Raw genomic sequence first — 27,250 nt, forward strand, 5'->3', positions numbered from 1 at the left:
TATTTTCTGTAAGAAGAGATGCCTAAATTCAAACGACACAGCCAAATCTCAAATTAATTAGATTTTATAACTTAAGGGGGAGTTTAGGTTATCAGAATATAAAAGATTGCAGTATTTCTCTTTACTTTTAGCTGTATAGTTTTCTATTTAAGAATTGCCAGCTTTCAGCTGCCAAGTTATAATTCAGATGAGGCTGAATTTCAGTAATAGTCAAAATTATTCTTAAACACAGCTTGTTTGTAGAGCTGTTTGGGACACATCAAAGACCTGTGTAAATGTTTTCTCTGAAGGTAGAGTATTCAGGTCAGATACATAATATGTTACTGGTGCCTTAAATTTAGGAATTTTCCTACACTTCAGTACTGTCTCTCTCTTTCAGTGTATCAGGTTCAGAAATGCAACTGATAGCCAACTGGCTTTTCTTTTAAGAAGGCTCAAAATCCTTGAACAAATTAACAAGTTGTGAGGGCTTCCAAAGGGAAATTGCCTAGACTGGAGTTTGTCTGAGGAGAGTTTGTCATCAAGAGGAATTCTCTGCCATCTAAGAAATCTTTCACCAGCAGTAGACATCCCTTACATAGAAAACACTGCCAAGCACTTATGGAAATATTTGAACTGGAAATGACTGACTAATTGATTGACTGGGCTTTTTCTACCACAGCCTTTTTTTTTTCTCCCCCCCCCTTTTTTTTTTTCCTCTTTTTCAATCAGGCAGTTTAGAAATGAAAGACATTCCTGGCCACGACTGCTTACTCAATTGACTCAATTTTCCCGTTTCCTCCCTGGCTTCCGCTGGGATTGCTGCGACAGGGAAGTTTCATTGTGCTCTGTTTCAGACTCATCTCCTGCAGCTCAGGCCCAGAGTTTTATTGGCCATTTGCAAACCCTCCTGAATCCACGGGTCTGAGGGGGAAATTGGCCCCGTAAGGCCTCAGACCTGCCTCTTTTATTATCGTCCTAAAAACTGTGCAGCATGCTGAGGGTCATGCGAGGGGTCAGGGTCATCGCAACCACGGGAGGTAACAGGCTGAGCACCAACACCCCCAGCACCGAGGCCGGAGGCTAGGAAGCCCCATGTGCTCTCAGTGTCAGAAGGCAGCCAGAGGAATGGCTTCACCAGCAGGGACGAGAGCTTGGAGCATCCTGCTGGGCACTGGGAGGTGTGGATTCAAACCTTAGGAATGAATGGTGGGTGCTGAGGGATGCTGGACGACCAGCGGCAGCACTGGTCCTCAGATCATATTAGAGGGGACTGTAACATCGCTTGCTTGTGAAATAAAGGGTTTGTTCAGCTCTGGAAGAGGCTTCTGGGCTGAGAACCCCAAACAGAGGCACCTCCTGGTAGCCCTCTGCGAGGTGCCCGAGGTCTTGAGAGGAGCACGGCGTTTCTCCTTCCCATGAGCTGTTTCTCACATTGAGGCAGTCTCACCATTCAGGAAGGCACGTAAAGGCCCCATCAAAACCCAGTCCTTGAAATCTTGCAAGTCTGCATTTCCCACTTTACCTTTGTTCAGACCTCTGCAGAGCCCTTAGCTGTTTGGAGCAGCGTTGGCTTTTCATGTTAAGCACACAGCACAATACCTTTCATCAACGTCTTTTCCCCGGAGCGCTGTTTACATGAAGCCTGTTCCTTTTAAGAGATGCAGAGCTTGCTCCTTTCAGCAGCCTCAAGTGATCAGCTTGCAGCACTTGAACAAGTTTCCCTGTCTGGGTGAACTCCAAAATAGAGAATTCATCCTTCCTCATTTTTTTCTCCCTTGCTGCTTTTCCCACAGGATGACACGTCAGGACAGGCAGGTGTCCCTCACAGGGAGTCTCCCTCCAGCCTCAGGAGAGATTAATTTTTTCAGGCTTTGTCAGCACTCCCTGAGAGTGCTTCAGACTTTTCTCTCCAATTGAATAATTCTTGCTTTGTTGCTGCAAGTTGCTGGTCATTTCATCCTCTGGTAAGATCGCTTTTTTTCCTCGATGACAAGAAGTTTGGAATTGCCTTTTCTTTGACTAAGGCTTTTGCTTATTCAGGCCTCCAGTGCTCTGCCCTTCAGGCAATGTAGTGCTTAACCCTCTGGCTCCCTGTTTAATGGTGCATGTCTTGTTCTCAAAGAGCACCTGGAGAAGAGAGAAAAGATGCCTTACAGGCATTTTGCAACACTTTGAGAGGCGCGAGGGGGACTGCTGTTCTCCTGTCTGGGAGGATCTGCTAGGGGCAATGTCACTGCCTTCCATGGCCAGGATGCTTTCTCTCCCCTTATCTTCTTATAATTCATGGCCCCGTGAAATAGAGGTGAAATGAGACTATCGGCATCAGGATGTGAAGTCTGAGTGTTATCAAACATTAAAAAAGGTTAATTTCCTTCAGTTCAAAGGATCGCCCAGGAGAAAATTGAGTATTGCAATGTGTGAACCAGGCTGTTAGCTCAGATACAGGGCTGTGAAGACTTAACCTTACGGCTATAAATCGCTACCAAGGCAGCTGCCAGATGCCATTTCTCTGGTCTTGGTGGCAGGCAGCCTCGTGAGAGCTTTGCTGAACTTCTCTGCCTGCAAGGAGGCAGCTTGGAAGTGCTAGGACAATGGGCTGAGGACTGTTCATTGTATTTCAAGTGTGGCATAATATTTGTTTAGTTTTTATAGTTCTGACTTGTCGAACTGAGTTAATGCATTAAAACTGACGTGACAGCTTTTTGATATAACATGATTTCTAAATGAATCCTATCAGTTAAAAATATATATATATTTTTTAACATAAGTTTACTTACAAGCAGTAATACCAGCTTGGATTTCTAAGTCTGGAAGAATTTTAAATCTGCCTCTGTATTTTTCTGTTGGACTTCGCGTGGATAGGTCACTGTATTTACCTGCAGTCAGTGATGGTACCAGAGCCCAAATTTGGGTTTCATCACAGATTTTGCATTTCATGGTCACAAAAGGTGGAATGAGACTGGTCACTTTCACTTTCCTTTTTAAGGGCTATTTTGAATGTGCTTCATTTTCTGGCTCCCCTCCATTTGACCTGTGGTGTAATGTTTGGATTAGAGATGCTGCTGGGGAAACATTAAATCCAAACAAACTCCCTTCCACCCTGTTTTCTTGAAATCTTTCTTGGATAGTCACTAATACTCTATTTTTTTTCCATTACATTCTCTGCTAAACACAGACACACTCTAGAGATCTCATGATTAGTAAGTTCCCAAACCTAAAGCAGCTTTAATGCTCTTTTTGCCTGTTCTGTGTTGGAGGGCAATTAGAAACACCATGGCATTTGCTTGTTTGATTTATTTTTCTTTGCTTTATTTAATTATCTATTTATTTTTTCATTGTTTTTCCTGAGGATGGGCTGGAAGAAGTGAGGAATTAGAAACCCTGGAAATCCTTGGCACTCAACTTCAAAATAAACTTCTCCCCTTGGTAGCATGTCTGCATATGAAGGGTGTTGAGTCATTCAAGGGTTGGTCCCTTACACGGTGATGTACAGAAGCTTTCTGCATGACACTGCCTTCAGTCACACCTGGAGATGTATGAGTTCCTTCTTTCACAGCACATGGATGTGTTCAGGCTTCCTGAAGCCACGCAGCCCATGCAGATGCGATGCAGGCAAGCTCTGGGAACGTTTTGAAGAGGGATATTCCCATTTTGCAGAGAGCGTGGCGGAAGCTGAATGAAATATTCAAAGCTCACTATTAAGAATTTAATAAATGGATCCTCCTTGGCTGATTCCCCAGCAGATATTTGCCCAGCAGCAGAAAGAAGTGAAGGTCAGAAGTAGAAGAGAATAGGAGAGCGAGCGATCAGGGCAGGATCAATGGCAAGCTCTGCCGTGGCCATGTTCTGTCTGAATCCTCTCCGAAGCCAAGCTTCCTGAGAAGATGCAGTATTTCTCTATCTTGCTTTATCCATCTTTTATTATTTTATTTCAAGTCTCGTAAAATCAGCAACTTGCAATGCAATAAAATCTCTGCTTGCTTTGTCTGTGTCCAACACAACTATATATCTTCCACCTTACACCCCACACCTGGGATAACACAACAAGGGTTCTCCTTCTCATGTCTTCACAGAGTGCCTTTGTTCTGGAATTTTAAAATCAAATCATTTACTTTGCATCCTGTTTTTGGATAAAATACGTATTTCATATGCAGCTTTGGTAACCCAAGTAACTTATGAGACTTACATTCTTCCTGCTGCTGCAGCGTATTTTTTTCAAAAATATCTGGTTTGAGTTGATGAATCTGAGAACTATAATCTGTATTTTTATTATGAGCTTCTTGGCACTGATATGTAATAAATTCACTTCATTACCCCATCCAAGAGAAATACTGCTAAGTTGAGGGTCATGAATGTTTCATATCAATATCCTGTCTTTAATAAATCCTGGTCACTTCTGCAAAAAATCTGTCTGCTTTATGTTTTGGGATATTTGTGAGGAAAAATATGGAAAAATGAAATGTTTCAGTCTGCAACTTCCTTCCTTTTCACGGCCTTTGTCTCCTTTGTTTTCCTGATGGATATTGATCGTATGTGCTCACTAGTCCGGGCTGCAACTGCGCTCGGGAGTAGGAACTGAGTCAGTCCGTCCCTCCCTGTCCAAAATCTCTAACCACTAGCATTTTAAAGCTTACCGGAGGAAGAAGAGGTGGTTACTGGAACTGGAGCCATCTGCCTTCTGAATCCTAAATTACTTGTATATAAAGCATTGCCCCATATTAAAGAGGTTCTAGCCTAAATGCAGTCACCATGCAAAAACCTTGGGTTTAACAGGGAGGAATTGGACTGGTCCTTCTCTGTTTAGCTTGGATCCAGCTGCTTTCTGTCCCTACCCCCCCTGGGCAGGCTGTCCCAGTTCTGCTGGCACATGTGGTGGTCAGGACAGCAGAAAGCACAGTCACAAACGTCAAAGATTGTCTGCTTTTAACAATTGCTGTGATGGCAATCAAAGAACTGTCTCCGAGAACAGGCAGCGGCAAATTCCTTTGGAGGAACGCAAGAGCAGGACGCAGACAGAGTGACCCTTGTGCTTATTGTTCCTGCTTTCAGTAGTCAGCAACTTCGGGACTTGTGCAAGCCATCACTCATCTCTTCTGGGTGTGCTTCTCTGCCTGGTGGCGGTGCTTTGTGTGAGGGGGCCCGCTCACTTCGGCAAGAGCTTCCCACCCGCCGCGCATTTTCTCACTGTGGCAGTCTGAGACTGGTAGGCTTCTGGTGTAAGGGAATAAACCCAGAAAACATTCATGATACGAAAAGGTGCAGTGCCTGACAGGCCTGACCAGCACATGGCTAGGGCTCACCGGCACTACTACATTTTTAGTAGTCAGAAGCCTTTCTCAGAATAGCATTGCCTGAGCCTTGAACTTTGTTGGTGTCCCTGTCTTCCCAACGGGCTGGCATCTACACTGGCACCTCATTTGTATTTGCTTTGATTAGTTTGCTTCTTAGGGACAGACAGACAACATTGGAGATGATCTGGTGAGTTTGTGAGGGAATTACGTACAGTGAAAGAAAGTGGATGAAATGAAAATAAATGAAGCCTGTATATTCTTATTGTGGTGAGAATTGCAGGAGATGATCCTACAGGGCCCATGCTGGTGCAGAAACCTAGTTGTGGAGGAGATGAAGCCATATCATTAGGTATAAGAACAGTTGTTATCTACAAAAAAACTCAAGCTATGTTCTCATAACAAATGAAAGCATAGTAGTTTCCCAAATGAGCTGTGATACCAAGATTTCAGTTTACTTTGGAAGATGCTACCAGGATGTAATTTCATAGGTGGGTTTTCTGCGCTGTTGTAACTTGTCAAAACACACTTCAGTTAGTCCAGTTACTGGAATCCCCTGGAGGAAAGCAGCCTTCAGAGGAACGAAAGCCACAGTTTACCGACACAAATAGTTTCACCATCTGTTGCATAATAGGGTGACTTGCTTGGTTATTCCATTGGTTTTTGGTCCTATCCATACTGAAAGGTATTTGGAAGCAAAAGTCCAGACTATGTTTAATGGTGTGATCTTTTTTTGATGTCAGGGTAAGGAAGGAGGAAAGAAAAAAAAAAGTAAGGGAAGCTTAAGGAAATTCCTAATAATCCCATCCCCTCTGGGATGAAGGGGAAAGGAAGACTTGCTGTGTACGTGGAAGGCAGGAAGCATGATTTTGCAATTATGGTGCATGACCAAGACTCCAGCTTTTCAGCTCTGCCACAGATTTGCCAGCCATTCTCCACTCCCCTCAACACAGGCAAAATTAAAATAATCCTGGGAGAGCCCTGGTGCCTTGCAAGAAAGGGCACGTGTTTTTTTCTGCCTGATGCTGTTGCAGAATATCTGGCCCCATCGGCTCTGCAAGCTTCCTAGGTGTCCTCCCAAGAACAAGAGCAGGGTGGGTCCATATTCAGCCTGTCCTGTGGGGTGGCCATGGGGCCCTTCATGTGCAGCGTACATAAAGAGTGTTAGCACTGCTGTGAATAGAAACTGTCTGCAGCGTGCATAAACTACCCTTTGTTTTGGGAAACAGGACAAACACCAGATATAAGAACTATTGGCCTGAAGCTCCTGACTTTATTGCTCATTGTTTGGTTTGCTTTCAGCTCACAAAGCAATACTTCTCCACTCTGACTACAGCTTATCACACCGAGAATGTGCGGTGCTGCTGCAGTTGGCGTGGCAGACTTTGCTCCCAATGACACGATCCATGTGGAGAGCAGCAATTCCACGCGGTGCAGCTAAAGGCTCGCTGAAACCTGGGAGAACAGCTGGCTTGGCTGACGGATATATATACTCTGTGATGCTGTTATTGAATTGGGGCTGACACCATAAAATCCAGCCCATCGGTGCTTTATCACTTGTGCAGGGTTGCTGCGTTCCAGCTGCACTTTCTGGCTGAGCAGTTGCTGGTGGTCTGCTGAGAAGCTACGTGTGTGTGTGTGTGTGGTTGGGGTGTTTCCTCCGTCCGTACCTCCAGGTGCAAGCAGATCCAGTCGTGGAGGAAAGAGTGTGAGAAGTGTTTGTCCCCAGACCTCATCATATTTCCCAGAGCTGATATTTTTGTTGGTTTGCATGGAGCTTACTTGTGCCAACGAAGGTTGCTGGACTTTCACTTATTTCATGTTTTGTAGGTAGTTTTTGAGCATGAGGAAGCCAACGCCCTGCTGCTGGTTGAGGGAGGCATTGGGTTACATCTCGCAGTATCTGGGAGCCCTTCTGCGCTGCGGGAAGGGAGCCTTCCCAGAGGAAGCCGTGCCGCCGGGTAGTTGCAGCATGCCCTTGAAGACTCTGCTGGCACGGGCAGCTTGGGTTAACAGCCAAAATTTATTGGAGGTTCCTGGCCAAATAATAATAATAATAAAATAATTAAAAAAAAAAAAAAACAGCTGAAGGAATGAACTAAATCAGTATGTGTTTCCGTCACTGTCTTTTCTGGTGCAGTCCTGCCTTACACACTTGCTAGGACAAATGAGGTCTGGGCTTGTTCTTGTGTCACAAACAGGTTTTTTTGTGGCAGACACAGTATGACAGGTCGCATTCTGCACCTGGTGCTGTAGTGCTCTGAACTGTGGGATTTTCCGGCTGGGAATTCAGATTTCTGCTGTAGCCTCAAAAAAACCCAACCACAAAACCAAAGCACCACCACCACCAGTTAAAGCGGGAAGATTGCTGTAGGTAGCTAATTAAAAATTGTGTAATGGCAATTATGTAGTCTGGCTTGATATTTACTCCTGAAACATGTGAAATAATAGTTTGAGGGAGAGAATTGGAGAGGAGCTATTTTTGCTTTGGTAAAGAGAGCAGCATTCTTTATTTCTGAAAACAGCCGGGGGCCGGATTGGCAGAAAAATCTTAAACCAGCAGCCGTTGTGCTTGCCATCTGCTAAGACAAAGCAAGCCTTAAACAAGGTTGACTCCCGAGTAGAAACAGAGGCAGCGTGCAGTGCACGCACATGCTCCTCAGTGATTCTGGTGTCCCAAACTTGAGGCTCAAGCCTCTGCACATCAAAATCATTTAACTCTGTGGTCCTGGGGACTTTGCTGGTCACTCCTGTCTCTGCCTCTCCTTCTGCACATGGGAAATCTGCTTCACTTTTGTCCACCCCTGTCATCTCATAACTCACGGGGGCTTTTCTCCCTCCTTCCCTAACATGCAGAGACGGTGGGGATTACACCAGGGGTGTGTAAAGCCAACTGGCAGAAGGAAAGCAACACAAGCTGTGCTTCCACGCTGGGCTATGGGGTGTGATTTATACATCCTAGACCCCAAAAAACATTTTTTTAAAGATGCAGTTTAAGAGAAAAATTCAGGCTGACCTCTTGCCACACACAAGGCTGGGCTTTCTGATAAACAAAGCAGAGGTAGAGAGTTACCAGCTCCCTGCTGCCTTCGGTTCCAAGTGCCTGTATTAGCTGGGCACTCATGTAGGAAATTTTTAATAAAAAAAAATGGATTCTCAACTTCACTAAAAAAAAAAAAAGAAGAAGAAGAAGAAAAAGAAGAAGAAAAATCTGTCGTGGTGGAATTTTTTCTATGTTTTTTTTTCCAACAGAAGCTGAGGAAATCGTTACTCTCCCTGTCGCTTTCCTTCCCACTTGAAAAAGTGGGAGGGGGAGGAGTGAAAAAGCTAGAGAAATAAGAAAAAAAGAGAAAAATAATTCATTGTTTAAAAGTGGGAGGGGATTTTTATTACAGCAAAGCTTGCAACACACCTTTGGCGCAAGAGATTCCACCCATCTGGCCAAAGTACTGCATATTGGGCCAGCACGGACTGCGTGACAGACAACTGCATACTGCACATCTGTGACCAGGAGGGCTGTGTTCCTTGTGAAGGCCCGGGGGTAGCACGCTGCTGCAGCTCCAAGAGCCTTCACCAGCTGCAGCACAAGGCAGGAAAGAGAGGAGGGATGGATGAGACGGCAGGAGGTCTAAGTCAGTGCTAAGAGTGGGAGACCAGAAGCAATTCACACTGTGGATTGCCTGGGAAAATCTATTACTTTGTGTAAGTGCAGACGTCAGGATTTGGCTCAAAGGTGTTTTTTCAAATTAATCTCAATGTCTTGAATTCCACTTGATGAAAAACTAGAAGCAACTGGCAGCGTGGAGGCAAGGTGCAGACTTTGAAGGATGCCCAGGTAGGCTGTGGCAGTCAATCTTCTGTCATCTTGGCGTAGCTTTTCGTGAAGGCAGCAGTTCCTTTGAGAAATGGTCGTGACAGCACCTGTGTCCACAAAGAGAAGGTGCCAAAGACCCTCAGTTGCCTTAGGAAAACAAACCACCAGGGCTATCGGTGTGGGTGAAGCACTTCACCGACCTCCACACGGCACAAGATGTGTCGCTCAGAGGGACCACTGTGGTGGTTGTGTATCAGGGCATTACCTGCAAAGGCTGAGCAGGGGGAGGAAGCAAGGAGCAGACTACTGGTGGCAGGAATGTCTCTCAGACAGGAGATATCTCAGATGTCTTGTCACAAAGACAGGTCTCCCAGCCTTGTCACAAAGACAGGTCTCAGTCTCTGTGTCATTTTAGCCCATCTAGCTCAAAGAACTACTGGACATCAGTCTACTCCCATTGGTTGTCATCATATCGCTGGAGTTTCAAATTCCAGTATTTTCAATTCCATACTTACAATGATTTGGGACAATTTATTACTGACATTTCTAGGACCCTGTAAATTAAGCTTTCTGATTAAAACAGCAGAGGCATACTGGATCTCCACCAGCATCTGAAGATGGACACCTGTCAAAGCAGTGGTCATGAGCAGGAAGTGCAGCGTGGGTGACCTGGCTTGCTCCTCGCTGTCTCTCTGATCCCTTCTGATTCTTCTCCTTCTTCACCTGTGTAGGCCCAGCTTCTCAGAGTTGTTGTAACTCTCTGATGGCAATCTCTGCATACATAAATTCATAAAAGCAAAGCCTTTTTCAGGGTCTGGGCCTGAGATTGAAAACTCTCCAGCACAGTGTCTGTCCTTCCTACATGCTCATATTTAATACAGTGAGGCTGGTCTCACTGGGAGTTTCCAGACAGTACAGTGTGGAAGCCATAAAATACAGTAGTCCAGATATCAGCAAGGCTAGAAGGCTGTTGGGTTAGAGTTCCTGGAAAGCCTGGGATGGTGTACAAGTGAGGTAATATCTAAAACATCTTCAAATATATTTCTAAATCAAATGTTACACAATTAAGTTAAGGCTTCAGAGGAATAAAAAGTAGAGGCAGATTTGCTTTTCTGTGGAACAGGGCAAGTGTGTCATATTTAATGATTCCCACAAAAAAATGTGAACTTCAAATTAAAGCCAAAGTTGTTTTGTCAGTCGAACAGTTTTATCATATTGGGACATCCAGAGCTGTAGGCCCTTGCATAAAACTAGAAGAGTTCTCACCATCTCTTTCTAGCAGGGTTTTGCCTTTCCCTGGGTTTTCTCTTTTAATCTAATAGGTATATTCATGCAGTAATTACACTTTTCCACAGGGTCAGAGACCGATGAGCACCAGGGCTGTGCTGCAGATTGCTTCAGCTGCCTCCTGCTGTCCCTGCGTGAAGCTCTGATCTTTTTTGACAGATATTCTCAAGCTGTGTTTCTTAATGAAACTGTCTTTAAAATAGCAGTCTGTGGGGCTACAGAGCTATGATTTTTTTTACAGTTGTGTATCTGAAACAATTTTATATGTTGTTTGAAATTGCTTCATTAAGCTGAACACAGTAGTTCCAAACATACTTCTGCTCCCTGTAGGCAGCAGCACTTACAGATGCAGGCATCTTCGGTTGCCTAAGTTTCTCCAGTTGCGTGTGGAAATAATTGCAAGACACAAAGAACAATATTAAAAATTCCTCGTGCTTTCCTTGCTTGGTTTATGGCAGAGGTCTGTTGAGTCAAATACTTCGTATCTGGTTTGTTTAAAGATGACTGCTGTCTTCTTATGCTGTTATTGAGATTCTTGTCCACAGTTTCACAGTCTACCTGCACAGAATTTCTGGAAAACACTTTGCTGAAAAATCTTTGCAGTTTTTGTCTTGAGTGTCCCAACTCATTTGGCAATTTTGTAAGTGAATACCTTCATAAATCTTTAGATTCCAAGATGTCTATAACAAGGACTTTGCATGCTGTGGCTAAAGAGTTAAGACAATTTAACTACAGTATAAATAGCAGTAAATAATGTGTCTTAAAAAGCCTGAGTCAGAGGTACTTTCACATTCTTGTTGACCTCTTTCAAGTGGACAAGAAGACCTTATTTTCAATCTAAAAAACATAAATTAAGATGTTTAAATAAATCAGTCTTACATCTTTAGGACAGAACTGCAAGGCTTCATAATCACCTTAGAAAGCTGGGATCTCACAAACTGAGGGAAAACCAATGCATTTAAGCCAAATTTTCATCTGTCTTCTGCACTTGAACTTGTCAACTTTGCAGACGAACCCTCTGTACCTGTTATCATCATATTTATGCACACTAAAGTGCAAGTAAAAGGTCAGGTTAGGTAGCAGGGCTCTGTGTAGTTTGTTACACAGTTCACATATGCTGATGTGGTATGTTGTATTTCCTCAAATAGAAATTTGAGGATACTTTCTCAGAATGTGTCAGCCTTGCATCTCAAAAACATTTGGTTAGTCTTACTGCAACCCCCACACAAAATTAGGTAACATGTTTAGTGTGAGGCTCAAAATATTCAGCCTTGGCTAACACCAAAACCAATTAGAAGGTCATTGCTTCACCACGTGTTTTATTTCTGTATTAAAGTCAACCAGCACCTAGCAGTTCCTCTGAAAAAGGAAGGAAGAGAAAAACAGTGAAGTCTGCAGTTCTAGCACGAAAATTGTCAGCATTATAAAAAGCCCTTATCTCTTTGTTTATGAGTTTGTTAACTAGAAAGATGTTTGCTTAAGATTTATTTTTTTTTTCTTCTTTGAGATTGCTTTACCATTTTTAACTTTAGGAGGTAGCTGTCATGACAAGAACAGTTGTGGAGCAAATAAGCAGCCCTTCTTGCTTGTTCGTAGCACAGTTTCAGCTTTGGCTCCCATGGGAATACAAGCATAGTTTGTATTTCTGCATCTCTGGGACAGAACGGAATTGTCTAGTTTCTTGTTTTGTCTTTTGTTTTTGTTTCAATCTTACTTAGGTTAGGCATAGTTATGTAAAATTCCCAAACCAAGTAAAACAAGTCTTTTATGGTCTGTCTGATCTCCCAGCCTTTTCATTTCTGATGTTAAGACATTTTTATTTCTGATTTGCTACACACAAAAGCCAAAGTGACTGAAATTTTGATACTGGATCAAAACCTGGCAGCTAGTAGACTAGAAGGCTGTGAGGGAAAACATTGTTCTGTATGCACGAGATAGGAAAATTAATCATCGGAGCACAAGGGTTTTTGATGTTTAAGTTTTGTGTAGGACTTGTCCCACTAATACCGGCATAAATCTTACACAAATATCCCGAGTAATACACGTGTTTGCTAATAGCTTGTTTGATTTTGAACTTGCTTCAGTCACTTTGGCAAAATCCTATTCCTGAGTGAGAAAAAGAGTAACTGGGCCCACAGCCTTCAAGCGCACAGCTACAGCAGTGAGTCACCTCGTTGCTTTCAGTACTGCCTTGGGACCTTTAATGAGCGCAGTTGGTCGGAGTGCCGTGTCCCAGGACAGCCACGAAGCACGCCGGCGAGCAAATCCTGCCGGGTATTAGATCAGTACTGAGTCAGAGGGGAAAGAAATACTCACCAGCCCCCCGGTCACGTAAAGTGCTCAGTGGAATAGGTCCTCTGGGTATGCAATGGCTGCACCCACTGTCTTCTTTCCATCATTTTTCCTCACAGGGTGGTGTGCCAGTTCCCTAAACCAAATCTGTGGAAATGAAATTAAAAAGGGGGTGAATCTGACTTGCAGATACCTACGAGACTTTCATCTTTTTTATTAAGAAATTGGAAATGTTCATATGTATATGCACGTATGCACACACAGATATAATCTGTCGTTTGCCTTACAGATGATTAAAAGTCCTTTGACTGTGACCTTTTAAAATTACTGTCCCATCAGTCAGCTGAAATTGCTTTTAGGCAGTTCAGCAGTGTCGAACAAGTCATGAGATTCCAGGTTAATTTCTCTCAAATCTTCAAGTGACTTGGCACGAGAGAGGGCCAGTGGTGATGCTGAACCTCCCACTCCTTTGGCAATGCAGAGGAGCAGATGGTGACACCTGAAGCTGCCCTTCCCGGCACCTATGGAAAACCCAGCCTTGTGACTCGGGCTGCTGAAACCCGGGCTTGGCATGCCAGGCATAGTGACCGGCCGGAGCTGAGTAGTGTATTTTAGTACCAGTATCTGGTTTTCCTGTGGATTTTGAAATGTCAGAAACTCTACTAAAGTTCATAAGCCTTTAAGGAAAAAGGCCCTGACACAAGAAAAGGAGGGAAAAAGAAATAGGAGGGATCTAAGTCCATGTTGCTTCACGAAATTTTGTGAAGTCTTTTGCACCTGTGCAAAATGTTTATAAAGAGACATTCGGCTAACCTGTTGGTAGCACTTTGTTTATTTGCTTCTCACAGGTGTAAATGATTAAATAAAATGCCAAGCAGTGAAGGATTCAGCATAATGATAACACTGTTTTAGCTTGCTCTGCATGGCTTGTTCTATTAATATATGTTTGTGGTCAGGAAGGAACGCAGTCTCACTTCGCTAAAATCTGAAACTCGGTAAAGCATAATATGTGCAGTATTAATTTTGGTTTGACACCTGCCAGGCAAAGATCTTCACCAGCCAAAGGCATTCTTCTGAACCGAGTTCCATCTGTTGTGCAGATCTTTGATTCTGATATTTCTGACTTACTGAAGCCAAGGCAAAAAGAAGAGCCAGCTCGAAGAAAAATCTCTAGGCAGAATGAACAGTTTTATCAAGGCTAAGTATAATGGCTTGTTGTCATACTTGGTTTAAGTCCTGCAAGGGAAAAATGTGTGACTGGTTGTGTTACATAACAAAACAGCCCTTCATGCTGGCACTGTTAGTTTTGTTGTTGCAGGAGAGAAACATCTACAGCTAAGTCCAAGTGCATGATTTTATTGTTGAAATGCTGCAGCCTTTAGAAAGATTTCTTGGTAGGAAAGTTGCTAGGAAAAAAAAATTACTTACTTATTGTGCTCGGCAGATAAACATCCTGTAGATTCTGCCGTGGTTCTTACTTGCAAAGGAACAGCAGAATTAATACTTGCCTCAGCTCCTTGAAAGACAGCTCCAGCTATTTAAAATAAGCATTCAAGAGGTTTCTGTCACAAGAAGTTAAATTTCAATCCCCGTGACAAAAGTTGCATGATGAGTTTGTCACATAGCTGACAAAATAATCATTAATTGCTCCAGTTGTCTTTGTTTTGCACTTAGAGTGGGTGAGTTGCTCTGTCAGAGCTGCCCTGCCCACCTGGGTAAACATTTGCTTCCTATGGAACCACAAGAAGTCTACTGCAAGTATTAATGCGCTTTATGATCGTCATGGCTTCGTACAACCATCCTCTGATTGTTAATTATTATTTGTGATAGGATGGAGAAGAGACTTGATTGAGGGAAATGATGGCTCTGTATGGTTCAGACTGGTAATTAATGGTTGAATGTGTCATGAGTATTATTGAACTCTACTGAATTCACTAAGAACTGCAGAGTATTCAAAATTATATAGAAATCCACTGACATACTTTAGAATTTGATTTTCAGCGTTATTTCTAGTCTTGATTCTTGGTGTGACGGATGGCATGTGAGCCAGAGAGTCTTGTCTCTGCTCCGTCACGCAATCAGGTAGCTTTGTGCTAGCAGATGGGTGCACCTGGCTTCTAAAAGCACTGTCACACCTGTTCTTCCCATATAACTTTTCAAGGCATCAGATTTATTTAAGCAGTTCTTCCAAATAATTCCTAAAAGCTCAGGTGTTCCTCAGAACCTTTCCATTAACTAGACGTTGCTTTTTTCTTTAGTTCCATGCTCGTTCGTGCATTTATACCAAAGGTGTCACTGCAAGGATGCAGTCATTAGCTGTGGCTTCAGTTCTGGTGCACACGGCTTATTTACAGACAACAATATAGAAATCCATGGGAAATATCAGCAAATTTTGCTTCCACTTCAGGTACAGGAGCAGTCAGTATCAAATCCTGCAAAAACTAGAGAAGTATAAAAACACAGTATAATTCAATCCAATCTTATCTGTAATGCTTAGGTAATCCTGCCTAAAAAGAGAGCAGATATTATAACCTCTTGTGTTTGTGTTGTCTTTGCACAGACATTATTTTCTTTGTATGCATCTGTAGCCACCATTTTATTTGTGGAATCGTTTATCTGATTTCATGGTATGCAACCGCAGAGAAATACTAGATAGGATTGTAATTCTTTCATTTTTCACACAGGTCACAGAATAAAATCCACAGCATTAACTGCTGAAACTTCATCCCTGCTCTTCCCAATAAAAAGCAAATGAAAAGTGAAACGTGGCTCTGTTTCAGCTCCTCAAACACAGGGGTTGTTTCCTACAGCTTGAAAAGGGTGAAAACTTAAGACAGCTTGGATTTATTTAGGGGCTTCCCTGTCAATCTGTTTAACATGGATTAAACATGGGCTGGTACTGAAGGTCATCAGTACTGCAGAAATCTGTGGAAGTCCAAAACGTGTAAGACACATTACAAAGAAGTTCAAGACTGGGCAGCTACTGAAACTGAATAGTGAGAATACAACTGAAAACTTTCGTCACAAATTCCGAATGTTTATGTTTCAGGTTTTAGCAGTCTGTTGCCACATCCGCAGCTACTATGCAGTCATTAGCAAGTGATAAAGAATACATGAACTAGCTGCTGCTGGTGTCGAGCCAAAATAGAAACATCTGCATTCTAGAATTGCCTGGAATTTTACAAAATTTTATGCTGCCTTCTTTTCATACCCCGGTACCAAAAATGCAGTTAGTGTCACAAAGCATGGAGCCTTAGAGAGCACAAAGGAGAAGAGAGTGCCAGTGAATGAAGATATATGGACCTTTTAATTACTGCAGTAATGCAGAATCCCAGGAGGATTTTGGCAGGTAGGAGTTGAACCATGGGTGAATTCTGGTACCATGGGTGAATTCTGCTTCACTTGAGGGAGACCATTTAAAGTTGCCATAGATTTGATTATTGCAAAATCATGGCCACATTTTTTTTTCTGCATGTTGACTGCCATGGTATTATATTCAAATTTATTTAAAATAAGACAGAGAACTTCCTATCTTGCAGTGCAAGTTTTAAAAAAACAGCACGATGTGGAAGAACACAGCCAATCTTAATAATTTATATTTACTTTCATTTTGATTAGTGTCTTTGATAATTTAATTATGAGAAGTGGAAATGTAAATTACTATAATAGAAGTACACTTATGCTAAGTGTATTTTATGATCACTAATTGACAGAGGTTGGTTTTTAAACATACACATTCTGTATATTAATGACTGTGTGGATTCATCAGACCAGAAATTATCAATTTACAGAAACTTTAAAATCCTCCAGTTGTGAAGCATACCTATGGCAGATACTCAACATGAAATTCTCTGTCAATTTCGTTTTACTGTAGTAGTGTTGTCAGTGGAAAAAATGTGCAGCATTTTACTTTTTTTTTTTTTTTTTTTTAATGTGCTTAAGGTGCAGGTTTCATTCTGTAGTTCAGTCTGAGTATTTAACTGACCAAGATTTGATCTTGATTGCATTAGAGGAGATAGTATTTATTCTGGATTTATACAGGCATTCTTGGGAAGCTAATTGGACCTGCTGTTCCTGCAAAGGTGTAGGTTTTCCATCCCCAGGATTTTCCCATGTTAATTCAGTTTTGCGGAAGGAGAGGGAGTTCCCAAGCAGAGATCAGCGTATACTTGGCTGTCATCATTCAGTGGTGTCCTCTGATATACTCAAACAGGTTGAAAGAGGTAGGCATGGCTGTCTCTTTGGTAGTGAGCAGAAACCTACAGAGGAGGCAACAAGCACAGAGAAGTGGAGCAACAACCACAGTCTGCGAACTTGACATAGAAACAGCTGTGCACATGCTAAAAGCAGAAGGCTATACATCTTCTCTAAGTCATTTTAATCTTTTTCTGTAAATTATTTTAATCTGAGCGTATTAACCTTATGTACAGAAAGATATCTATAATGGGGTCAGCTGTCAGTGTTCAGGTTTTACAGGATACGGTTCCACTTTTCTCGCTCCCTGGTAAAACACTTTTTGATCCCCAGTGACCAGGGGTGGACCTTAGTGGTTTTGAACATACTTTGGATGGGTTGCATGCTCCATGTTGTTCACAGAGTTATAGAAAAAAAATAGCTTCACGGTGATATATGGAAGAGAAATATTTTTCCACGTTCCCTGGAGCATGATTATTTGGAGCTGTTACAAAACACCAGTGTTCTCTTCCCTGCCTTTGAATCAGTCTGGTGTTTAATTAGCAGCAACAAGAAGAAAAAACAACACCCAAATTATAGAGCAGGGGTTGGTTTCTGGATAGTCTGTTCTACTTTTTTTACTGATCAGTGATTTGAGCTAGTGTCTCATATTGAATGGATCCTGAATCAGACCTTCTGAAGTTCACAACAGGGAAATAGCCTTATGCTGCTTCATTACCATTTTTAATTTGCACAGGACAGAATAAGTGCTGCACTCCCCATGCAGTGCTGCCAAATGCTGTATATCTAGCATGATACTTTCCCGTTTGGCACTCCAGCCATCCATTGCCGCAGGTTGGCTTAGCACTGGTGGATTTGGATGTGCTGTGCGAGGAGGGCAGGCATTTGCCTGCGTTCCGCCTGTTAGAACAGGGCTGGGAGGGAACAGCTGAAAGGAAAGCAGAAGAGCAGCGCACAAAAGGAGGCCCACTGTCACCACCCACCCCCTTTTCTAACAAATCCAGCCAACCCACCCCCTGCAGTTACTCAGCAGTTAACCTGTTTGTTCCACCCTTCCCACCGTCACCACCTTCACCTTCTGGTCTTTGACTTCAGTGAAGGACAGCACCCACTGGGAGCCAAGACTCGTAATCTCTTTCCCTTTTATCCGGGGTCTCTGGCAGCTCATGAGGGGCTGCAGCTCTCTGAAGTCTCAGCTCCCTCCTTTACCAGGGGCGTTACACCCTCCAGTTCAGGTTCTGCAACCCCACCTCAGTGCTCTCGAAAGCTTGTCCCAACCTGATCCTCCAGGTGTTGTTCTGCTCCATGACAGACCCAGTTCGGCTGTTGTGCTTGGGCCAAGGGGATTACACTTTAAAGCGAATCTACACGGTTATACGCAAGTTGTTTGCTGTTATGACATTTAGTCATTAAACGATTTCTGGAACATAATGCACCTGCCAAAATACACAGCACACAGTCTGGCAACCACGACCAGGCCCGTTCAGTATCCAGCAGTATGTCCATGGTTCACACTAGTGGAGTAAGTGTGCAGCGCTCGGAAGGGGCTGGAGGGAAGCAGAGGCTGGCACAAATTCTTCATCATATGTGTTTTCCTTTTGCTGAAGAGCTCCAAATGTGACTGGCTGCTGGTGCATTAGTGATGATTGTTCTGTGGAGCGTTGTCGCTGGGAGCTCCCAACATCTTTGCTGTGGTTTCCTACTGTAAGCAAGGCTGTGCGCTCCTCTTCTGAGGGCCACTGTGTGTATGGAGCTACCCTTACAAGCTTCTGAACCTGTTGGCCAATTCAAGGAAGCCTGCCCAGATGCTGTTGTGGAGAGAATTGATTTCATGAATTTCTTGAGAATTAGTGGGCAGCTGGAGAGGTCCTGTGAGGAACGTGGCTGAAGCAGGAGTCAATCAGCTGCAGGACTCACACCTGGGGTAAACAAGGCTTCTTTGGGTTGTTGCTTGTGGGACTGCTTGCTCTAACTTCAGCACTTCTCAGGGAAGAAGTGTACTCCAGATGCCAGGAAAGTGGATTGAAGAGGACTCTGAAATGCTTGCTTTGAACTCTTTAGATATTACGAGCCAGATCTGGTTAGGGGGTCAAGTGAAAAATGTTAGGGACTTGAGTCCAGATCACTGAAGGACTCCGTACACCTACCAACAGGAGATGCTGAGGCCAGATGCATAACTAAGAAACTACTCCTTTCTGCAGTCTCATTCCCAGCTATGCAAGATATGAAGTCCAGAATCACCTGCCTGTTTGTGATGTGATCATACAATAGTTACTGTTTGCCTAGCTTTGTTTCAGCCAAGGACTCTTGCATTCAGTTTTGTTGTGTCTCAGTGTAACCCTTTCTTCCTAGGAGAGTTTTCTCTCTCTCCATCAGGCTCCATTCTGGAGGCTAAGAAGTGTTCTTGACCCTTCCCAGGGAAATCTTTCTATTTTTTTTCCGGAATGATTTATCTGGAGAAAGGAAATGAAGCGGAGCATGACTGTGCATCTCGGCATTAGGATGTGCAGCTCAGAGAGACCTGGATTCTGATCTCTTTCAGATCTGCTCCTTCCTTCTTATTCAGTGAGTGTGTAAGTGATCATTTTTAATAGATAAAATACAGAGGCAGTGCTGGGAGCAGAAACCAGTCCCCAGAACATCCTTTCCCAAGTGGCAAATTTAACCAGCAGTTATTAGATAACAAGTGGGCCATGTTATCCCTGGCTCCCTAACAGTATCCTGAACTGCTATGGAGTTGTCCTCACAGGATTAGGTGGTAGCTGATTGGGACTTTTTCAGCACTTGGGAATCAGGTACATTATTTCCATCAAAGTACCATTTACACAGCAGATGGCAAAAGCCAGAAAGTCTTTTTTTTTTTTTTTAATATATATATATATTTCATTACATCATTCTATGATCATTACATCATTACGTCATGTAAAAATGAATTGACTGCATAAGGGAGGAAGATCTCTGAAACTCTTACAGATGCTTTTTGCCACACACAGAGAGGCCATACTGCCATAAAGGAGAGTGCTTTGTACAAAACCGTGAGGCATTTTGGGCCGCTGGCAGTTCTGAGGAATCAGTTGGGTACTTTGCAGATCACCCAAAAATGCCTCGATGCTTTTCGCTGCTGTGCCCAGTGCAGGAGGCAAGCTCATTTGCTCCCCACTGAGTTCTGTCAATATCGAGAGTAAGTCAGTTCCTTGATGCTGATAAAGATTTTCCAGTGACACAAGACAGCCATCAGCTGAGATGATCTCAGCTTTTTTTGTCACCTAGATGATGATGAGAAAAGCAAAAAAAAAAAAAAAAAAAAAAGTTTTAAGTGATTCAAAGCCCATTTTCACTGGACTTTATGTTACATCTTCTCACTTCTGCCAAAGTGGGGCAAGCTGGAGTGAGTTCCTTTTCCACCCCCCTGCTTGTTACAACATCTTGTAGTCTCATGCTGGAAGCTGGAAATGTCCTGAAGGAAAAGAAATGCAAAAGTGGCAACCAGATGCCTTTGCCCCAGACATATCTTTGGCATCTGGGTTACTCTGTTTTGTCTGGTCCATATCTGTGATAATTTCTATTTATATCCAGGTCTGTTTCCTGTCCACACTCACCAGCATGGCCGTATCTCTCTGTCAGTGCAGCAGCCTGGAAGCACACATGTACACACAGGCCAGAAGTAGTTTTTTTCAACTGGGACAGATGGGATAAAGGTTTAGGGTGAATGAGCTTCCTTGAACAGCTAGAGCTGGCGGCAAGGAGCAGGTGAAGGGGAGAAACCTGTTTGTGCTGCGACTTCAAACAGAAGGAGCCGCAGTTCTTTCTCTGGGTCTGTTCCTACTCCAAAACCAGGGTGAATAACATCCTCCCTGCTTCCAGCCCTGAGGAAGGTGCTTTTCATGGTTCCAGTGCTGCACCAGCAATCTGGCAGGCAGGCCCAGGTCAGCTCCCTCCCCAGCAAAGAGCTGTCAGCTCGCCGTTTCTCAGGCGCTTGGTGGTTTTGGTGTGAGCAGCAGCAGGCTGGGCTCCCTCTCTCCATAGCACGCAGCCGTGGCACTTCACAGCACAGACCGTGTCTACAGCTGTTGTGGTCTTTCAGTTGGTGTGCTTACCAGAGGTAGAAATGCTGCAAATGATCTTCCCAGGGAAACCCCTCATCACCTGCCAGGTCCCTGTCTAAGATACACTTCAGAGCACTGCAGCAAGCCTGATAATGAGCAAGCAGCCCAGTGACACCCTGGATGCCAGTCACATCACCTCTCCCCAGGCCCCATTTCTCCCAACAGTGCGGAACGAATTCTCTGAGCCTAAGCCCACGTCTGTTTTGTCATGTACATCTTCACAGGGGATCCACCTAGAGCTAGAAGAGGATATATGCAAATTGAGGTCTTGGTTTCCTAAATGTAGTTCTCAAATGTAGTCAGAGGATCTGCATAATTGAAACTTTTGCTATAATCTTGCTGCCTCCCTCAGCCTGTTCCTGACCAATGCAGACTATAAGTGAGGGTCTATAGTAAAAATAACTTAAAAAAGCCGTCTTAAATGTTTTTGCAGTGTGTCCAAAGCAGCTTGGGTGCTGAGGACTGAAAATGCATTTCCCTTTTACCTGAAATGCCCTTGTGTTTATTAAATTAAGGGTGTTATTAGTCCTAGATCATATCCGAACCTTTATGTGATTTTGCATTTGTCATAACGAAATGGTCTCACTAAATATTTCAGTATGCCTCTAAATAATGTTACCTGTCATGTAATACTTGTCTCGGGTTTTTCTCGGTGACTTTGTATGGGAGCTGAAAAAGAGCTATCACAGAAAATAAAATGGGCCTAAAATAACAGGCCTTTGTATTAAATTTAACATTTGGCTTCTGTCCCAGAATTTTCTGCATCCATATTAGAATCAGATGCTAGCTCAAGATGAAAAGATTTCCTGGATGGTTTTTATTCTTACTCTTATTAAAGGGCTGATAACAAGCTGAAGGCAAGATACTTGTTGTAGTAAAAAAATCTGCCTGATATCAAAGGCTGGATGGACAAGCTGACATGTATTGTTGTTAGGCCTCCCTGCTTGATCATATTTCAGTACCATAAAATCGTTCTGCTGGATGTAAAAATTCCAGTGTGAGAGCAAGAGGCTCGGTCTGGGCAGGTCATACTCCTCGGGGCACAGGGCTTCCGCCTAGTAGCTGACCATGGGACAATGCAGGGGTTTAGTATGAGCAGATTGGTGGCACGTTGTAGCTGTATTTGTTGTAAAATTTACTTGTTCTCCAACACTTGCGTTCATATTTGCATTCATAAAAGTCACTCGGCTGTCCTGGTGCTCCTTTGGGACTGGAATCATGTGTAATGTGGGGCAGGCCCACCAGTGTTGCTCAGCCGTCTTCAGGGAGTGGTGTTAGGGCTGACAGGGTCACCTAGGTCCTGCCTTCTGTGCCCCTGCTGACACCACCAGCAGTACATTCATCCTGCAGGCCATGGGCCCTTGTCTTCACAGACGTATCTGTTCAGTGCCTGCAGATGAGGCCTGAGGAGATGAGGTGTTCCTGAGTTCTGTGACATGGGCTGGGGCCGCCATCCCGGCACGCACCCTCGTGTCTCAGGATCCACTGAGGCCAAAGGGTGTTCTCAAAGCTCAGCCATCACTGTCATAGCTGGGACAGCCTGGGCTGTCTCGGTGACCTGTGGGGAAAGCGGTGCGTCCTGTGCCCTGCTCCCAAAGCAGCCACTGCCCCAGTTCCTTTGGCAATGCAGAGGCAAAGATCAAAGTGGCTGGAGTTAGCACCGGCAGGCAGCTCAGCCCCACACAGCTGCTCGCTCGCTGTCCCTTGGTGGGATGGGGGAGAGAATCGGGAAGGTAAAAGTGCGAGAACTCATGGGTTGAGATCAGGACAGTTCAGTGGGTAAAGCAGAAGCCGTGCACAAGCAAAGCAAACCAAGGAACCCATTCGCTGCTTCCCATCGGCAGGCAGGTGCTCAGCCACTTCCAGGCAAGCAGGGCTCGTCACGCAGAGCGGTTCCTTGGGAAGACAAACGCCATCACTGCCAGCATCCCCCCTTCCTCCTTCTCTACCCCAGCCCTATTGCTGAGCATGACGCCACATGGTGTGGGACACCCCTCTGGTCAGCCTGGGCCAGCTGTCCTGGCTGTGTCCCCTCCCAGCCCCTCACTGGCAGGGCAGCGCGAGGAGCAGGAACGGCCTTGGCTCTGCGCGAGCACTGCTCTGCAACGACTGAAACCATCCCTGTGTTATCACCACTATTCTCATCAAAAATCCCAAACACAGCACTGTGTGAGCCTCTGAAGAAAATTAACTCTATTCCAGCCAAAACCATGACACCTAGATGGTCTTCAGAAAGCGATTTTGCCTTTACTCACAGCATATCTGTGCAGCACTCATGTGTGTCTGGGCTCAAGCAATATTAATGTTCACAGGCGCTGGGTATTCTATGCAAAATCATTTTGTTTTTGAGGAAATCAAGGAGTGGTGCTTTCTGGTGTTGCTGCTCTGCTGTGGCAGAGACTGTGAACATGGTATGGGAGCTATAAATTAGATTTTGCAAAGCAGCTCTTCTGGAGGGAGGCTGCTGCTTCGGATTGGCAGGCTATAATTAGCATTTTCCTGAGGATATTTTTGCTCTGTTTTGACGCAGTATCTTCAGTGACAAAAGTAGAGTAGCAATTGCAGCCAGCATTGACCGTTCATTTCAGCTTGTGATCTCAAAAGGTATCGGAGAGTGAAAATGTTTTACAGATACGTTGCTTTTCTAAATGCACCTTTTTAAAGCAACTGGTCTGTGGTTTGAATTTGCAGGCAGAGAACCATTTCACCAGCACTGGGCGTTTACAGCATCGACGTCAACATCTGAGCTTATACCCAGCAATCCTTTTATAGTCAACGGAGAGAAATGTGCGTTTTTAGAGGAGCAATTCATCTGGTCTATTTTAGACATCTTCTTTCCGATGAAATGGATTGTCTCCTAGAAGAGCCTATTTCTCTCCTTAGCAATAATTAATCATAGCATAATGAGTTCAGGAGGGGCTATCTACAGTTGGGTGGGATGGAACCCTTGCAGCATATTTCTGAAGAGCACTGTCGTCTCACTCTGCTATTAACACTTTTTTTAATTAATTCGTTGTTGTTGTTGTTGTTTTTGAAATGACCACATTGCCATAGTGAAGAGATCACTTGTATTTTTAAGAAATACTTGGCTCGATGCCTAAGAGATTTTTTTTACCAATGATAATTACAGCTACATTCATGCTTCATTTTGGGAAACGGTGTTGATGGCTTGTTCATACAGGTTCACCTGAACCACGCTTATCAGTTTATTCAAATAAAAGAAGAAAAAACAAAAACAAAAACAAAAACAAACAAAAAAAAACAAACACAGAAACAAAGGTGGATTTGCCATATATGAGAGGGCACAAAGGGGAATATATTCTGGTAAGTAGCATCTTAGGAGACAGAAGAATTTCTTGTGAACAGCCATCAGCAAAAAAATGGGGCAACACCTGGTAACTAAGGAATCAATTATTTGTGAAGTGTATAAACAGAGAGCCACATGACAGGAGCAATAAGGTTTTGCTGGTCCTGTGTTTGTCATTTGTCACTGTTTCATACTCGTACAACCAGACTGATTTCAGAAGGTGCTGACTGCTGGAAGCACGTTGCTTTTAAACCTTTCTTGTACGCTAACCCAAAATCTATAATTACTTTTGAAAGTTTTGGCTTCAGAGCAGAGTTCTGATATCTGGATTATTGACATTCAGAAGCTCCAGGCTCTCTAATAAGGTCCATTGAGCATTAGTTTTCCTCTAATTAATCTTCTGGTTGATTATGTAATTCATTTTTCTGGTTGAGTGTGCATTCTGTTTCTCTAGTTAATTAATTCTTTCACCTCAGCTTTGCTTATTCTCTCCTTTGTCAAGGTTTTACATTAATATTTGCAGCATTGCCTAGAGACGTGTATGCATGTTCTTTTTCTTTTTTGTTTTTACAGACGTAACTGAAATTGCACCATGTATTTTGAAGAGCTCACCAACAGATCAGCAGATGAACAAGCTTGCAAAGAGACTGGGACCTGAATGGGAGCATATTGTTCTGTGCTTGGGTTTGTCCCATACTGACATCTATCGATGTAAAGTCAATCACCCTCACAACGTGCAGTCACAGATTGTAGCAGCATTTGTCCTGTGGAGACAGCGTTTTGGGAAGAAAGCAACAATCCAAAGTCTGCAAGCCAGTCTGATGGCAGAAGAAGTGGATCCTTCTGTGATACAGTACATGCTCGAGTGAAGCCTTGCTGTTGATTGGGAGCTTTCACACACTTTGCTAAATTAAATAAAGAGGATTCACTGAGATGTATTGAAGATCTGGTGCATCAAACTAGAAGAACTGGGACTGAGAACTGTGATTTTATTAAGCTTATACATTCTAGTTTTCTGTGGCATCTTGTGATTTATAATTCCTTTCATGCCAGATTAATTTTTAGCAGGCATTAAAAAATGGATCACTCTTTCCTGTTCGCTTTTGTACTATTCCAACGGGGATATAAGGTGACACTTAAAGTCCTTGCAAGCAGGAGGCCCTGCAGTGAGTTCAGCAAGGTTTCTGGTTTCACTGCGGGCGCAACACTTGGTTTAACCTATATTCTGGACTGTGCAGGAGCCTCTTTTACTGCTGTTCCGTGCTAGTTCCCTGATATCCCAGTAAGAAATGAGAATAATCACTGTTACTAATTTAACAATTTTATAACAGTTATTGCAGGTGGCCCATTTCACATTTGTTGAAGTTTTAGCACATACAGTTTCTTGCTAGGCTAGATGGCTGCCACCTCAATCTACCTTTGAAACTGGCCCCAAGCGGAAGTAATGGGAACATGGCATGCCTGTGAGGTTTTTTCCCATTATTATTTAATGGATGTAGGTTTCTCCAAGGGGACAGGCACTGTGCTTGTATGCTGTCTCTAAGTGTAGCATGGGTGGGGAACTCTCTGGAAAGATATGAAGCAGAAAAGGGACCACAGCATGGGCAGGGGATGGTAAACAGAGCAAGAAGGCACCTATGAAAAGAGATGACTTCTAGGTCGTCCATGTTTGTCTCAGCTAATAAACTGGAAGATAAGCTGATGTCCGAGGAGTCTTTGTATACTATGGTACGTATCCAGGAGTGGCCAGCTGCTCTCTGAGACCTGATGATAAGAGGCTGAATGCATTTAAATTCTTTCTGGATGCTTTCCTGTACCTTAAATTACAAAGTTTGGATGCAGGGTTTCCAGGTCTATTTATGAACATGTTCTGGTAGATCATTTAATCTACACAGAGTCATTGCCAAATAAATTCACATCTTATAGGATCTGCCCCATATAATTTAACAGATTAACAGCCTTGTCAGAATTCTATACTAGGGAAAGAATGAGCCTTTTTGCCTTTTTTTCTAAAAATTCTTCCTCTATCCAGATTTTGGAAGACTTTTCCTGAAGTTGAAAAATTAGGAAAGACAAAGAAATTTCAAGGACACCCTGCCTGCCATGTATTTCAGAAGCATGGCAACAGAGAACATATCCTGGCAGGATCAGTTCTCCTACAGGTCCTGAAGCAATCTGATGGCATTTCAGTCTTCTGTATACAGATCTGACCTTCAGTAAATCATGATCCTGTTATACCTCACTCAGATCTTAACTAATTATATCCTATTACAGCTACTTACAGAGTTTAAACCTATCAACACATCCAAAATAAACAATAAACAATTAAGGCCTTGTTATTTTTTATTTTACTATTTCATGATGCTTTAATGCCAGCATATACTTTTTGTTGAAAACCATCATAGAGCAGGTGTAGAGACACCTGACAAATTCGGGTAGACAAGGCTCAGAGCAGGGGATGTGCGAACTCTGAACCTGTCCTGCTGGGACTTAAGCAGCGGAGTGAGGGGCAAAGCAGTGTCTGTGGCAGCAGCTTGGAGGAACAAAAGCTGGAAATAAGGAGCAGGAAGAACTACTAAAAGCCTGATTTACAGGAGGAAGCTCCCCATCACATAAATGCAAGTACCTTACCGTGTTCTGAGCCAGCACGGCCCTGGTCTGAACACAAAGGGGTGGCCAAGGGAGCCATCCCCAGTTAAACCAGCCTGAACACAGTGCTCGGGAATAGGACCAGTCCTGGCAGTAAAGCAATGTAATAATGTGTGTGCTCACAGGCCCTGGTACTTTCTTCTTTGGATTAACTTTGGATTTTACTTTCTGCTTTTGCAAGACCAATGTCAGATTACCCATAACTAGTCTATACAGAGCATTTTTAAGGAAACAGCTTGGAGTAGGTATGAAACCTTATGCCAAAGAAACCTTCCTAACAAGTAAGGTATCCTTCCAGGTATCTAATATGGACCACTGGAAGCTTGATGGG

At 43.4% G+C, this 27,250-nt stretch overlaps 1 protein-coding gene and 1 long non-coding RNA gene across 5 annotated transcripts in view; both read left to right on the plus strand.

The window, feature by feature from the left end:
• LOC311429934 overlaps positions 1 to 4,388 on the plus strand; it is a 29,289-nt gene extending 24,901 nt beyond the window's left edge. The window contains exons 2-3 of the long non-coding RNA XR_014688478.1: positions 1,776 to 1,946; positions 3,332 to 4,388. This is a non-coding gene — a long non-coding RNA (uncharacterized lncRNA). The remainder of the gene's footprint in view (positions 1 to 1,775; positions 1,947 to 3,331) is intronic.
• The window catches only part of CRADD (CARD and death domain containing adaptor protein), a 75,685-nt gene extending 49,713 nt beyond the window's left edge, over positions 1 to 25,972 (plus strand). For all 4 annotated transcript variants that reach the window (XM_084506184.1, XM_084506186.1, XM_084506185.1 and 1 more), the window contains exon 3: positions 24,844 to 25,972. In XM_084506184.1, coding sequence (XP_084362310.1) covers positions 24,844 to 25,139 — 296 coding nt within the window. In that variant the 3' untranslated portion in view covers positions 25,140 to 25,972. The remainder of the gene's footprint in view (positions 1 to 24,843) is intronic.
• Positions 25,973 to 27,250: the final 1,278 nt, after the last annotated feature.

The sequence above is a fragment of the Aythya ferina genome (genome assembly GCF_964211825.1).
Source record: "Aythya ferina genome assembly, chromosome: 1".
Taxonomy (NCBI): Eukaryota; Metazoa; Chordata; class Aves; order Anseriformes; family Anatidae; genus Aythya; species Aythya ferina.